Source organism: Rhinopithecus roxellana, chromosome 2 (assembly GCF_007565055.1).
Source record: "Rhinopithecus roxellana isolate Shanxi Qingling chromosome 2, ASM756505v1, whole genome shotgun sequence".
Taxonomy (NCBI): Eukaryota; Metazoa; Chordata; class Mammalia; order Primates; family Cercopithecidae; genus Rhinopithecus; species Rhinopithecus roxellana.
The window spans coordinates 212,470-226,101 of NC_044550.1; the positions used below are offsets into that span (position 1 = coordinate 212,470).

The 13,632-nt window shown below is 41.1% G+C and overlaps 1 protein-coding gene across 1 annotated transcript in view; it reads left to right on the top strand.

The window, feature by feature from the left end:
- HERC3 (HECT and RLD domain containing E3 ubiquitin protein ligase 3) overlaps positions 1-13,632 on the top strand; it is a 121,989-nt gene that overhangs the window by 3,060 nt on the left and 105,297 nt on the right. The window contains exons 2-3 of the mRNA XM_010356900.2: positions 76-133; positions 9,675-9,929. Coding sequence (XP_010355202.2) covers positions 9,704-9,929 — 226 coding nt within the window. The 5' untranslated portion in view covers positions 76-133; positions 9,675-9,703. The remainder of the gene's footprint in view (positions 1-75; positions 134-9,674; positions 9,930-13,632) is intronic.

Consider the following 13,632-nt stretch of genomic DNA (forward strand, 5'->3'; position numbering starts at 1 on the left):
TTTTTGTTTACAATAACATGAAGACACTTAACCGAGTTCCATACTAATGTTATTTATTATTTCTTTAACTTGCAGAACCGCAGGGTGTGGAATATTTTTGGCTTTTAGTCCAATGCCAAGTGTGTGACCTGTGGTGAGTTACTTAATTTTTCTGGACCTCAGTTTTTTCATCTTGTAAATGGAGTCCTTTACATACATTATCCTGTTTAATACTGTCATCAACTCGGGCTAAGATAGCTACCTAGAGAGGCCTAAGCAAATCTCAGTGCCTTCCTGCTGCTCTGAGATAGTGAAGAGAACAAGGTGAGCCCAAGAAGTAGGATATTTGGTGTCTGGTCTCTGCTTCAAGCACTTAATTCTTAGAGGACCAAAGTTACTTGGCCTCTGCAGGCCTTAGCTGCCGTTAAAATGAATTTAGGAATGTAAGTCTTTTGCTTAGAGGTTAGACCAAATGGACTTTTAGTAAGATGGTAAATTTGCTAATACAACTCTGTCCCCTTTAGACATTTACTCCATTTAGAAATAGTACTTGTGGGTAGCAGAGACATGTGTTTCTGTGTAAGTGAACTGTTTCTATTATTACTCAGGGTGGGGAACCTTTAAAATTATCTGGAAAATAAAAGGGGTAACAAGTTGAGATGGTGGAAATTCTGGTTTTCTAAGAATGGGGTTCAGTTCACTAGACATTTATCAAGCCTCTACTGTGCTCCTATACTCTGCTGAGAATGGAAGGCACAAAGATGAGTAAAACCTGGTTCCTTCATGGAAAAACTCCCAGTCTGCACGTGGACAGGGTGTTAGTGGAGGAGGTATGAGAAGCAGCCAGACTGCCTCAATAGCGCTTTACATTTTTTTTTTTGTTTTGTGAAGTGTTTGTAAGCATAAAATAATGCATGCCATATGTGTTAAGAAACAACAATAAAAGGACAGAAGCAGAACATCAGCCATGCTATTGAAATGTCTCCCTTTGTGCTCCTTCCAGATTGTTCCCTCTATTCCTACTGCCTCCACAATCATTACCCTGTATTTTGTGTTTGTGATTGGCTTTTCTTCGTAGCTTTGTTACCACTGATGATTCTTAATCTCCAAATAATATATTTGTTATAGTTGTGTTTGAACTTTGTACAAATGCATCATACTCTGAATTCTTCTGTGACTCAACACTTTTTAAGATTTAGTTACAATGATGCTTATAGATGGAGTTTATATTTTACTGCTTTACAGTGTTCTATTTTATGCATGTGCCGCACTGTATCTGTTTTCTGTTATCTGTTGATGGATATTTGTTTTTTGCTTTTTTTCTATTTCAAATAATGCTGGAATGAACATTCTTATACATATATCTTGGTGCATATGTTCATGAGTTTCTCACTGCATTGGACTGTAAGATAGTCACAGTCATTTAGTGCTACTAACATTAAAATTTATTAAAATAAAATATTAAAATTTCACTTATTCACTTGTATTAGTCACATTTCAAGTACTCAATAGCCACAGATACCTACTGGCTACCGTAGTGGACAGTGCAAATATGTAGCATTTCCATTATCTCAGAAAGTTCTCAGTTTCCAGATTTTACTCATCTTTGTATCTCCATTTATTAGTACAATACAGGAGCACCATAGATGCTTAATAAGTTGGACAATGCTGGTCATATGCCCAGGAGTGAAATTACTGTGTGGGGAGGTATCCACATCTTCTTCTTCACTAGAGAATGGCATTCTTGTTCATTCTTGGCAAAACAGCCAGCTTGTTTTGCCAAGTGGTTATGCCAGTTTATATTCCCACCAGCTGTCTATGAGGGCCCTGGCTGTTGTATATCCTTGACTTAGTATTGTTAGACTTTTCAATTCTTGCGAGTCTGGTTGGTATCTTTTGAAGGCAGCCCACAGCTTAAGCAGACAGCAGAGAGGTCATTCTTCCAGCTTCCCAAAGCCTAGCACCAGGTAGTGAAGAAGGCACCACCTTTGAGGGGATGATGGGGGAAGGGTAGGAATGTTTCCTGTGTTGGCTGAAGGGGTCAGAGGACCAAAGTCCAGCTAAAGTGGAGGAGAGAGAAAACAGCAAGGAGTGGATTCACGTTGTTGAAAACTTCTCTTTGCCTTCTATGCCATTTCTCCCTTTGGTAGGAACACTTTTGATAATAAGGCAAGTCATTAAAATGAATCTTCTTTGTTACCAGAGTTAATTCTGCATTTTAGTTTTGGCCCTAAATTTATTTAAAGCCTGAATTTGGGGGGTATCTGCCAAGCACTGAAGATTTTGGACATTGTCTTTTCCTGCTATTGAAAGAGACCCTCTACATATATACAACATTCAGGTAATTGCTTCTAAGCTTACTTGAAAGGAAGCTTATCTCTATTTTAAATGAGATTAGAAGTCCTGCCTGAGTGTTATTTAGGTCTCAGTGCCTTTCAAACAAAGGAATAAGAATGAGTTGTTAGGCTGCTGTGTGCATAGTCGCATAGTCTTATTATAAGACAAAGTTTAGGAATTGAAGGTTGTCTTTTAGCATTCAACTCACTAGAGCTAGTTAAAAGAGATTTATCTCCCTATTGCCCTCCACTCATGCCCTCTCCAGAATTAAAAAGCAAATGCACACAAAAAAATTTCCTCCTATCAACCTCAAATCCCTTTCATGAAAGTTATGGCAGATGGTGGTGATGCTGCTTTGCTGTAGTGCAGATTTGGCAGAATGCAGCTAGTGCTAATTGCAGTGAGGAAGACAGGAGTCATAACCCCAGCCTCTTGGGAATTGTCCTGTCTGCTGAGGTCTCAAAGAAAAGCACTAGGAGTAGGAGTAACATTGCCTGACATTTACTGGTCACTTATTACTACATGCCAGGCATTGTGCTAAGCCCTTTTTACGTGCATTTTCTCATTAATCCTCATAGCACTCTAGCACCACCTCCTGATTTTGGAGCTTAAGGTGGGTAAACATCTTTCCCTAGGTTTCACAACTAACATGTGGTTAATGTAGGGCTTGGATTTTAGTTCTTTTGACTGTTAAGCTCTGCTAAGATTATCTTGAATCTCTTACCAAGAATAGATGAGAAGGTCTCAGGAAAGTTGACATTGAGAGAAAGTTGTCCTTCAAAAATGGTCCTTTTGTTTTGTCATGGGGAAATAAGAGGCAGGAAATGCAGCCAAGGGGGGCTGGTGTAGGTGCTGAGGGAAGTGTAGTCCTATATTTTGTAGCGAATTTCATAATTATATATTTTGAAGGAAAAGAAAAGATTCTGCTCTTCCAGGAGCAAGCAACAGAGTGAATGAGGAAAAATGGGTGTAAGGACCTTGGAGATCAAAATGCCTAGCGATGCAGACCGTTGCTGAAACTAGACCTTTAAAGTCATGAACATCAGCTACAAGATTTAGGGGTCCAACTGGAGTGTACTTTGAAGTGAAAGCTGTGCTGGTGGCTGGCTTCTCTCCAATGCATTGAACTTCTCTCCTGAAAGTTAGATGATTTTAGTTGCCTTCTTCTTTAGTTTCAGCAGAGCATTGTGATGACCCAGACCATATTTATAATTATGATTGATAGTTTATTCACAGGTATACATCTTATTTGTGGTTGCTATTTAATTCTCTTGGTAGGCAGTTTTCATTTGACAAATTGAAGATTCCATTACTGTAACTCAGTTGGGAAGAATTTTTGAAGTTTTCAACAGTAGTCCTTTTTATTATCGTTTTTCATAAATTGTTTTTACTAGTCAGTCAGGGATGAGGCCATACTTCAGGCTGTTTACACAGGATTGTGCTTGGCCAAAGCACCCGGAACTCAGATCTCTCAAGGACTGACTCATGCCAGATTAACTACAAAAAGCTGATAGACACAGGACACCAAATTAATAATGAGAATTAAAAATCCTAGTAAGACTGAGATGCTTTGGTTACCTGGTCACAGTATTCTATCCCTGTAGTAGAATCTGCCCTATAAACCAAGTTATTTAGGGTTGCTTGCTAAGCAAGGCAATTGGTTGGGTGAATTTAACGACAACTGTTATGGAATCTGATCCACCCATCCACTTTTAGGAAATAATTACTTACTGGATCAGAGAGCCAGGTTGACTGATCAGGGTCCCTGTTTCTCTGGAGAGTGGTGCAGACACATTGCGGAGTCTGGCCTTTTGGTTATCTACTTTCTAAGCTCCTTACTCTACACTCCATTGATGTGGTTAATAGCAGTTGAGCAAGTTGGGATAAATAAATTATTTCTAGATTATGTGAGCTTGCTGGTCTATTTAAATGTGTATCATTCGACCACCACCACCACCCACCACCACCACTACCCTGCTAGTTTTTCATTTTATTTGTACTTGCTTCCCCACAAACTTTGTAGTTAACTCAAATAATAACATTTAATCTTAATACATTTTTAGTGTAGAGTCTAGACAAGGAATACAAATCTTGGGAAGAAGAGAACTTTCTGGTTAAGACAGCAAGTTGAGATTCAGTTTTATATTTTATTTTGGGCCTTTTCATGCCTTTCCTGAAAGCCTCAAGAGTTCAAAGCATACCTCAGGATTACAATAAGGCAGTTTTAAAATTGTTATATACAAATTAAGATCATTGAGTTAAAGTCAAAGTACTGTAATTGTTGTCAAGAGAGGTTGAAAGTATGAGCTTCCTCTGTGTTGTAATCTTTAATTTGTAACCATTTGGGCATGCTTGTACCTTGGGAGAAAGGAGTTTGTCATTTTAAAAGCTGACTTTGTACAGAATAGCCAATTAGCTGTCTCCTTCATACGATGACGGTTCTCTCCTGTAGATTGTCTGATATATGCAGCTTTGATGTGTTCTCCTCGTATTATAATTCAGAGTAAGTCTTCACTATTTCCGTTAGAATCCATCCCCTTTTCATTACAATGAAATGAATGTACCAATGAAAAGATTAGGCAAGACACCTTTGAAGTCTGCAATCTTGTTTTGAAATCCTGATATTTTGACCTGTAGGACCTAGAACAGTAATTCTCAATATGGAGAGAGTAACATGTTCAAGAAGTGTGATTACAGCCTGTAATCCCAGCACTTTGGGAGGCCGAGACGGATGGATCATGAGGTCAGGAGATCGAGACCATCCTGGCTAACACGGTGAAACCCTGTCTCTACTAAAAAATACAAAAAACTAGCCAGGCGAGGTGGTGGGCACCTGTAGTCCCAGCTACTCGGGAGGCTGAGGCAGGAGAATGGTGTGAACCCGGGAGGCGGAGCTTGCAGTGAGCCGAGATCTGGCCACTGCACTCCAGCCTGGGCGACAGAGCGAGACTCCGTCACAAAAAAAAAAAAAAAAAAAAAAGAAGTATGATTAGAAAAGGATATTCAGAATTATACTTAAAATGTATATTTGGAAACCAGCCGGGCTCGGTGGCTCACACCTGTAATCCCAGCACTTTGGGAGGCCAAGGTGGGCTGATTACTTGAGGTCAAGAATTCAAGACCAGCCTGGCCAATATGGTGAAACCCTGTCTCTACTAAAATGCCAAAAAAATAGCTGGGTGTGGTGGCACATGCCTGTAATCCCAGCTAATTCAGAGGCTGAGGCAGGAGAATTGCTTGAACCTGTGAGGCGGAGATTGCAGTGAACTGAGATTGCGCCACTGCACTCTAGCCTGGGAGACAGAGCGAGACTTGGTCTCAAAAAACAAAAAACAAAAAAGTATATTTGGAAACTGAAATGTAATCTGAATGTCCTTAAGACCAATCTTTTGCATTACTTGTTTGTTTTTAAGATGGGTCTCGCTCTATTGCTCAGGCTGGAGTATGGTGGTGCAGTCATGGCTCACTGAAGCCTTGACCTCGTAGACTCAAATGATCCTCTCACCCCAGCCCCCCAAGTAGCTGGGACTACAGGTGTGTGCTACCACACTTGGCTGATTTTATTTATTTCTTGGTAGAGATAAGGTCTCATGTTGCCCAGGCTGGTCTCAAACTCCTGGCTTAAGCTGTCCTCTCACTTTGGCCTCCCAAAGTGTTGAGATCACAGACGTGAGCCCCTGTGCCTGGTCACTATTTTCTTTAATATCCAGATAAAGTGATTCAAGCCCAAGGTGATGCTGATTAGAGATTTAGTGTCTTCCTCAAATTTCTAAGAATTTCCAAGGGGAAGAAGAGCATTTAGGTTCTCTTATGGCTCATCCAAAACTCTTGCTCAGTTGTCAGTCTTCCGGAGGGCTACTGAGGGCTTATTTTCAAGGTTCTTTTTATTCATGCCTGGCAAAATACAGTTATTGTAAGGCTGTTGTGTCTTAACTTTGATAGAAGATTTGGGATTTTCAAAAGTAGTTACAGAACAGGCAACAACTTCAAACTGAGTGTTAGACACCACTGTTCTCTAAATCCATCTGCTGTTCTCTGCCACGGAGAATCTACTGTTTACTGGCCAGGTTCCAGACTTGCAGCCATATTACAGGCTTCAATCGCTTTCTGTTTTTTCTTTGTCTTTTTTTTTTTTTTTTGAGGTGGAGTTTCGCTCTTCTTGCCCAGGCTGGAGTGCAGTGGCGCCATCTTGGCTCACTGCAACCTCTCCCTCCTGGGTTCAAGCGATTCTCGTACTTCAGCCTTCCGAGTAGCTGGGATTATAGGTGCCTGCCACCACGCCTGACTAATTTTTGTATTTTTAGTAAAGATGGGGTTTCACCATGTTGATCAGGGTGATCTCGAACTCCTGACCTCAGGTGATCCATCTGCCTTGGCCTCCCAAAGTGTTGGAATTACAGGCGTGAGCCACCATGACCAGCCAATCACACACTCTTAATTTGATATCTTAAATAGGAGCATCTACTATTTTATAAAGCATGCTTGGGATTTCCCCCATCTCCTTTCGTCTCTAAATCTTGGACCTTTCTTTCAAAACCAGAGAGGTGCATGAGGTATTTTCCTAAACAGAAGATCCATCCACTTAAGATTTCCAACTTTACCAGTAGTCAGAACTTTTGGAGTTACAGTATTTCATTTCTGAGCAAAGCATTAGATAAAACTTCCCCTCTTATGTCTTTGTAAGCAAAATAAAATATTGAAATAATTGATACCTCTCCCATATTAAACGCTAGGGGTTGTTCCCTCCTCCTTTCTGTTGTAGAAAAAATACTTTTGTGCCTATTATGTTGGTAATGACAATTCTCACAATTAAACTCAAGAAAGCCTTATTGGCTGATGTGGACCCGCAGAGGCAGTACACATATAGCAAGAGAAAGGAGGTTTAAAGACAATTAAAAAATCTTTATTGGGTCGGGCGCGGTGGCTCAAGCCTGTAATCCCAGCACTTTGGGAGGCCGAGGCGGGCGGATCACGAGGTCAGGAGATCGAAACCATCCTGGCTAACACTGTGAAACCCCGTCTCTACTAAAAAATACAAAAAACTAGCCGGCCGAGGTGGCAGGCGCCTGTAGTCCCAGCTACTCGGGAGGCTGAGGCAGGAGAATGGCGTAAACCCGGGAGGCGGAGCTTGCAGTGAGCTGAGATCCGGCCACTGCACTCCAGCCCGGGCGACAGAGTGAGACTCCGTCTCAAAAAAAAAAAAAAAAAAAAAATCTTTATTGAGATATAATTCACATACCGTAAAATGTACTTTTCTTTTTTTTTTTTGAGATAGAATTTTGCTCTTGTTGCCCAGGCTAGAGTGCAATGGCAGGACCTCAGCTCACTGCAACCTCTGCCTCCTGGGTTCAAGCAATTCTCCTTGCCTCAGCCTCCTGAGTAGCTGGGATTACAGGCATGTGCCACCATGCCTGGCTGATTTTGTATTTTTAGTAGAAACAGGGTCTCTCCATGTTGGTCAGGCTGGTCTGGAACTCCCGACCTCAGGTCATCCGCCCGTCTTGGCCTCCCAAAGTGCTGGGATTACAGGCATGAGCCACCACGCCCGGCCTAAAATTTACCTATTTAAAGTATAACATTTAGGGGTTTTTAGTATATTTACCATGTTTTAAAACCATCACCACAACCTAAATTTAGAACATTTTGCCACCTTCCAAAAGGACGGGTACAGTCACTGTCAATTCTCCTCTTTCCCTCCAGTCCTAGGCAGACACTAGTCTATTTTCTAGTCTATTTTCTGTTGCCTGTTCTATACATTTCATGTAAACAGAATCATATAATTTGTGGACTTTTGTGACTGGCTTCTTTTTCTTAGCATAATACATTCACTGTTCATCCATATTGCAGCCAAATAATATCCCATTGTATAGATATACCATGTTTTATTTAACCATTCATCGGTTGATGAACATTTTGGTTATTTCCTTTTGATATTGTGTATAATGCTGTTGTGGACATTCCTTTATAAGGTTTTGTGTGGACGTAGTCTTGCAGTTCTCTTGGGTTTATAACTAGGAGTGAAATTGCTGGATCATATGGTATCTTTATGTTTATTCTTTTCAGGAACTGCCAGACATTTTTACAAGCCAGTGTAGGATGGTTCTCTAACAGCCCCACATTATTGCCAACACTTGTTGTTACCTGGCCATTCTTGTGATGTGAATTGGTAGCGAGAGATGAGATTTTTTTTTTGTTTGTATGAAAGGGAAACATTAATTGTTAAAAGGCATTGAAACTTTAGGGTAGTGTCAGTAATCAGGCAAAAGTTGATTACCTGCTAAATAGAAGAGGTCTGTGTTATACTGTGGTCTCTGTTGAAGGAGATTAAAATCTTTTTTGGGGAGTTAAGTCATAAAGATATAAAGAGAAAGCTACCAGTTAGGCAGTATAGTAGACATGTCAGAGGGATGCAGGCTGACTGTCACTGTAACAATCCCAGAGTGTCTCAGGTAGGAAGTGAGGCTTGATTCAGAGCTGGAACCAAGGGTAAAAGGGAATGGCAGAGAAGATAACATTTTTTATTTTTTTTCCATTTTTCGTCTTCACTTCAAGTGGTGAAATCCTACTAACCAATCTAATATTAGGGTATGTAAAGGAGTTAATTGATTCAAAAATTTTTAAAACATTAAAATAAGCAGAAAATTCAAAGGAATGATGCATTGAGAAAGGATAAGGTGAAGTCTTGAGAGTGTTTTCAAAACTGTTACTAACTTAATGATTTGCCAAGATTGTTTCAGGTCATCTCCTGTACTCAGGATTCTTTTTTTTTTTTTTTTTTTTTTTTTTTTGAGGCGGAGTCTCGCTCTGTCGCCCGGACTGGAGTGCAGTGGCCAGATCTCAGCTCACTGCAAGCTCCGCCTCCCGGGTTTACGCCATTCTCCTGCCTCAGCCTCCCGAGTAGCTGGGACTACAGGCGCCCGCCACCTCGCCTGGCTAGTTTTTGTATTTTTAGTGGAGACGGGGTTTCACCGTGTTAGCCAGGATGGTTTCGATCTCCTGACCTCGTGATCCGCCCGTCTCGGCCTCCCAAAGTGCTGGGATTACAGGCTTGAGCCACCGCGCCCGGCCCTCAGGATTCTTAAACAGTGATCTGAAAACCATATTCTGTCTGTTCACTCATTCATTTAAACAAACACAATTTACTTAAACTGTTTTTTAAACTCTTATTAAAATACAAAGTAGCATCATTATAACATAACTGCTTTCAACAGTATTAATATGTTTTATTTTGAGATGTAAGATATCTGAAGAATATTAAGAGGAGGGTTATTTTTTAAATTGGTTACATTCATTACTTGACTTTCTATGACCTATTTCTTTTTAATTAAAAATAATTTTTTTTTTTAACTCTCTCCTAGGCTACATGATTCCCTGAAAGATAAGAACAATGTTATGTTGGGGATATTGGTCTCTGGGCCAACCTGGTATCAGCACCAACCTGCAGGGAATTGTGGCTGAGCCCCAGGTGTGTGGGTTCATATCTGACAGAAGTGTCAAGGAGGTGGCCTGTGGGGGAAACCACTCTGTGTTCCTGCTGGAAGATGGGGAAGTTTACACATGTGGTTTGAACACCAAGGGGCAGCTGGGCCATGAGAGGGAAGGAAACAAGCCAGGTGAGTGCACCTTGTCTGTCTTGATTATTGGTGAGAATGGAAAGTTGGAGGACACAATGGCAGAGGGCCTGGTTGGAGCTTTCTCCACCAAGTGTTCAGTTTTCAGGGAGGCTCTTTTGAACGGTGCAGGGATTCCCTCGTGTTTGGAACCCTTGTGTCTAATTCAAGCCTTTTGATGGAAAAACAGACTTTTCTTTTTTTTTTTTTTTTTTTTTTGAGATAGGGTCTCACTGTGTCACCCAGGCTTGAGTGCAGTGGTGAGATCTTGGCTCACTGCAACCTCCACCTCCCAGTTTCAGGTGATTTTCATGCCTCAGCCACCTGACTAACTGGGATTACAGGCATGTGCCACCACAAGACTTTTTATTTTTTGTCTTACTAGAGAACGTATGTAATGTCAGTTACCCAGGGAGGGGAGGATGACTAGTTAGTTCAGGGTTAGAATAAAATAGATTTTGCCCATTGTATTAGTTGGTTTTCACACGCTGATAAGACATACCCAAGACTGGGCAGTTTACAAAAGAAAGAGGTTTATTGGATTTACAGTTCCATGTGGCTGGGGAGGCCTCACAATCATGGCAGAAGGTGAAAGGCACATTTCACATGGCAGCAGACAAGAGAAGAGGGCTTGTGCTGGGAGACTCCCATTTTTAAAACCATCAGATCTCATGAGACTCATTCACTATCATGAGAACAGCACAGGAAAGACCTGCCCCATGATTCACTTACCTCCCACTGGGTCCCTCCTGTAACACGTGGGAATTCAAGATGAGATTTGGCTGGGGACACAGCCAAACCATATCCCCCAGTAATTTAATGCTGAGAATTATGACAGTTTTTGATCAGGTAATCCTCACACAATCACTATCAGAAGCTTTACTTCCTGATTACCTATATTGATTCCTTTGTTTCTGCAACATGCTTTTATTATATGTTTTGTGCTAAGCAATGTGATTGGTGTTAAGAGTGGAGGGATGAATGAGATATGGTGATGATGTGACTGCAGTGATCCCCATGGCAAATGCTGTCATGCAAGTCTGTGTTATGTAAGTTGAAGAATACACCAGAGGTGTAGGGGAGGGGAGATTGGTTCTGCCTTTGAATGTTGAGTAGAACTTTGGCGTGTGTGTGTGTGTGTGCATGCATGTGCACTTGGGTGTATGAATGAATGTGGCAGCATCACTCAGGTTATTGCACACCTGATACCCAGTGATGTGGATATAAAGGTGCAATACTTGTTCAGGGCATGCTGAGTAGTGTGGTGAGACTGGTAAGAGTGGGTAATAGAAGAGGATAAGCTGGAAAGGTAGGGGGCTAAGTCGTTTCCTTAAATTTCAGTGCTTTTAATTGATTTGTAACAGGTGCTGCATGTATTTTAAGTTTGTTGTTGTTTAAGTTTTATTTTTTTCCTCCTATTTTTACATTTTTTTTTGAGACAGAATCAGGCTGGAGTACAGTGGTACCATCTTGAGTCACTGCAACCTCCGCCTCCTGGGCTGCAGATATCCTCCCATTCTCAGTCTCCTGATTAGCTAGAACTACAGGCATGTGCCAACACACCTGCTAATTTAAAAATTTTTGTTTTAGTAGAGATGGAGTGTTTGCCATGTTGTCCAGGCTGGTCTCAAACTCTTGAGCTCAAGCAGTCTGCCTGCCTTGGCCTCCCAAAGTGCTGAAATTATAGATGTGAGCCACCATTCCTGGCCCTATTTTTACTTTTAAAGAATCTAAGTATGACTTTCAGTATATGTGTAGCATGGATTTATAAGAGTCTCTTAGTAGTGATGATGTGTAAATGAGTCTTCTTTTGGTGAGAAATTTTAAGGTAGCGTCTTGAATTGTGACCACATATTTGTCACACTAGCATAGGTGTTTGCTCCTTTTTCTCTTACCTGCCACCCTTTTCATTCAATACAGATCATTCCAGACACTGAAGCTTCATTAAAGAATAACCTTGCAGTTTTTTCGAGATGATTTTACCCTTTCATTTGGCATCAATATGAATTGAATTTTTTCTGTGACACCGTCTTCCTCTTCTGTCATATTTATTATTCCCTTCTATAGTAAGTGACAGTGTTCCATAGTTTCCCTGCCCAAATGTCAGTGTAAATTTATAATCGTTAATTTTTGTGTTGCAAAATTAAAATTAAAATTGGAAAGAGGGCTGTGGGGCTTAGGCACAGTTGTGAAGGATGTGAAGTGTGGTTGATGGGCTTCCACTTCCTCATTCTTTGCCATCAGGTTCCTTCAGGAAGCCTGCTATGAGACATACACCAGGCCTGCTCATCTGGGGGCAGTGCCCCATGTTCTAGCCAGGGGTTTCTTAACCTGTGGACCCTGAAATCTTGGGATTTCAAGGAAGGGGTTTGTAGAGTCATCTACAGACGAACACCCTTCCGTGTACAGTGCACTCAATACTGTAGGTTTTCAGATGATTCTGTTGTTTACTAAAAGGAAAATTCAGTTGAAAATGCCACTAATTCAGAAATTAGTAAATCCTATTTATTATGTATTTTACCAATTAATAGAATACAAAGGTATCATATACAGATACCATGGAGGGGGCAGGAAGAAGCTTGACTTTTACAAATGGTCTTCATACTGGCACAGATTAAAAACCAAGTCTTCTTTCTTTTCCTCCTGTTAAAACTCACTGGTATCTCATATTAAGCTCCTAAGTGTGTCCTCTCTTTCCCTAGGCTAGAGCCAGCGTCTAACAAGTAATGCATTCGGAGGGAGCCCAACAGTATGCTCTTTCCTGTGGGAATGTCTACATTCAGCCAGGGTTTAGGAACTTCACTCCAGCGATCTTTGAAGGACTTGTACCACCCTAGCCAGCCTTTGAAGGGAGTATTTTGGGAACTGGGAAGAGATCTTTCTAGTCCTCCCATAGAGACAGCAAGATTATGGTGGAGTTTGAAATCAGATAAAACTAATGGAGGCATTACATCTGTAATCTAAAATGGGGATTATAGTCTGGGCGTGGTGGCACACACCTGTAATCCCATCATTTTAGGAGGCCAAGGCCAGAGGATTGCTTGCCAAGGAGTTGGGGACCAGTCTGGGCAACACAGAGATACAAAAAAAAAAAAATTTAACTGGGCATGGTGGCGTGTACCTGTCGTTCCTGCTACTTGGGAGGTTGAGGTTGGAAGGTCGCTTGAGCCCTGGAGACTGAAACTGCGGTGAACTGTGATTGCATAACTGCACTCCAGCCTGGGCAACAGAGAAAGACTCTGTCTCAAAATAAAACAAAAAACAACAATAACAAAAAACCCCAAAATAAATAAATAAGGAAAAATGGGAATTATAATACTCTTTCATAGGTAGAGTAATCTGTGTAAATATTGAATGCAGTGTCTGGCAGTTTTATGTCACACCTCAGAAATTACGCTACCGTGCAGTTTTACCATCCCGTGTAAAGGCTGATACTGTCTCTGGAGATACAGGGAAAGAAGCCTAAGCTGGGAATTTGAGAACTGGGATCTAGTTTTTTTATCTACCAGGAAATAGTTGTGTGGCCCTGGGCAAGTTTCTTCCTATTTCGGAGTCACAGTTCCCTTTCCTGTAAAAGGAGTAGGCTTCCTCTTCTAATCTGATAGTTCTTGATGAAGTGGATTCACATGATAAAGAAGACACCACACAACTGCTAGGAGTGTTACAGACAGAAATATAGTTCAAGAAAGGGGTTCTGATCCAGACC